The sequence below is a fragment of the Sinocyclocheilus rhinocerous genome, unplaced genomic scaffold, assembly GCF_001515625.1.
Source record: "Sinocyclocheilus rhinocerous isolate Xijiao unplaced genomic scaffold, SAMN03320098_v1.1 scaffold615, whole genome shotgun sequence".
NCBI lineage: Eukaryota > Metazoa > Chordata > Actinopteri > Cypriniformes > Cyprinidae > Sinocyclocheilus > Sinocyclocheilus rhinocerous.
The window spans coordinates 895,114-897,399 of NW_015631049.1; the positions used below are offsets into that span (position 1 = coordinate 895,114).

General features: G+C 37.7%; 1 protein-coding gene across 1 annotated transcript in view; it reads left to right on the forward strand.

The window, feature by feature from the left end:
- Positions 1-2,286, forward strand: part of LOC107741271 (teneurin-1-like) — a 166,835-nt gene that overhangs the window by 109,558 nt on the left and 54,991 nt on the right. Inside the window, exon 6 of the mRNA XM_016553970.1 lies at positions 1,663-1,871. Coding sequence (XP_016409456.1) covers positions 1,663-1,871 — 209 coding nt within the window. The remainder of the gene's footprint in view (positions 1-1,662; positions 1,872-2,286) is intronic.

The following is a 2,286-nucleotide window of genomic DNA, read 5'->3' on the forward strand; positions in this document are numbered from 1 at the left end:
TATATATATATTTGTTTATTTTTATTTGGTGTGGAGGAAATGTTTATTATTATTATCAATGATGCAGACATTTGTGTTGCTTAATATTTTTGTGAATTCTTTGAAAAATAGGAAGTTCAAAAACAGCATTTATTTATTTATTTATTGCTATATTAAAATGTATTTGTAAATGCTGACAAATACTTGAACTACTTTCTTGTCTTCATTTGCTATTGTCTTTCTTCTAAATCTTCTCTCTATCAATATAGCCTTTTTACTATTAGTTTTTACACATTGTTGTTCTATCAATATTTAATTAAATAAAATATAGTCATAGTTTTCTGGTAGTCATATTTTAGGACAAGAGAGAAGGCTATAGGGGCCTTTTAGCCCTCTTTGTTTCAGTGACTTCTACCCGATGTCTTCATGTTATGATGCAAGGATGTTCCCCCTGGAGCAACTTACCTCAGGTGTTAAGCGTCTTGCTCAAGGGCACAGTGATAATAGTTCATGGATTGCCCTTGCAGGGCTCAGACCTACTATTTCTTTGGTTGTCTAGCACAGATCTTTGACCACTAGACTGCACTACCCCGGTTTTTCTGTGCCTGTACGTATTAATGCACAGGTGTGCTTGTTCTATCAAAGCTAATGTAAATAACCTCACACCTGAGAGTCCATAAGGGTTTCAGTGCCGCTACTCGATGCGGCAGGTGCCGTTTCATCTTTGCAGTCACCTGAATTTGACTCTAGACAGCAGAGCTTTTCAAAGAGTCCTGCAGATGATCACTTTTGATTCACATCAACTGAGCCTCTGAAAAATACATCATTCTTTTTGACACTAAAGAAGATATGGAGAAGTCTGTGTTGATAGCATCAGAGGCAGGATTCATTGAAAAGCCCTCAGGCACTGTTTTTTGTACTTTTCACATCTACAACCTTTTTGTGACTGTCCATCAGAGAACCTGAGCTTGGTTGCATCATTTTCAGTCTTTAACAGCTATCATCGTAAAGCTAAATTTAAGTGTAAGCTTTTGTCATCTACTTGATTTAAGAGGAGTTTTTTTACATGATCACATAAATTTAAATAAACAGTTCACTTTTTTACAAAATCTGGTATTATTTTTTCTGCCTCATGTTCCAAACCTGTATGACTTTCTGTCTTCTGTGCAGTGCAAAAGGTACATTTGTAAAGAATATCCTGAGCACAGGTTTTCTTGATGTCTTGAAAATGAATGAGGACTGGGCCAGTCAAGCTTCAAATTGACAAAAAAGCACTGTAAATTCTCCTGTACAATATTTCAGTCTATTTCTCACACAAAGCTATCATATGGAATGTAAGACTGGGAATATCGTGTCATATGGACTACTTTAATGAGACTTTAATGGTGCTTTTGTGTTCTTTTTGAAGCCTGAAAGCCTGTTCATTGTAAATGCATACAAAAGAGCAACCAGAATATCTTTGAATATGTCTGCTTTTGTATTCCCTGGAAGAAAGAAAATCAGGTTTGGAATGACTTGAATACATGGCATAAACTAATACTTTAAAGCTTACAGTATGTTACAGTTCCGCATGGCAAACGCTTGGTCCAATCAATTATTTTTTTTTTTTTTGTCTCTCTGGATAAATCAAGGAAATTGGACGTATGTTATGTTATTTTTTATTTTATTTTTTTTGCTTGACAGATAAAGAGGTGGTTCAGCGAGGCAGGGTGATAGAGAGGGGAGAGGTGGCTGTCGGGACACAGCTGGTCCAGGCCATTCCTCCTGGACTCTTCTGGAGGTTTCACATTACGGTTCACCACCCCGAGTATGTGAAGTTCAACATCTCACTCACGCGGGATGCTCTGCTGGGCATCTACGGCAGGAGGAATATACCACCTACTCACACGCAGGTAATCACATGCAAACACAAATACAGAAAATATAACACAAGTTCTTTCTTTAAGAGAGTTGCACATTGTGTTATTGTGTATATATTTATAATATGGCTGTTAATCTATTAAAAATGTATGTAAAATTAATTACAATAAATTAATCACATATTGATATTTGCAAAGAAGAGCCCCTAAATGAAGATAATTTAAAGAGTTCCTTGCCATTTTTGCCTTTGGCTTACTCAGTTGGGGTTTAAAAGACAATTAATATAAGTAGGGCCGTTTCTAGGCATAGGCGAGCTAGGCGGTCGCCTAGGGCGCCACCAGCTGAAGGGGCGCCAATGAGTGCACGTACTGGCACTTTTAGCAGGGTTGTGATAAAGAGTGGCACGGTCACCCTGAAATATGACTGCCGCCCCCACTGGATCCCCCA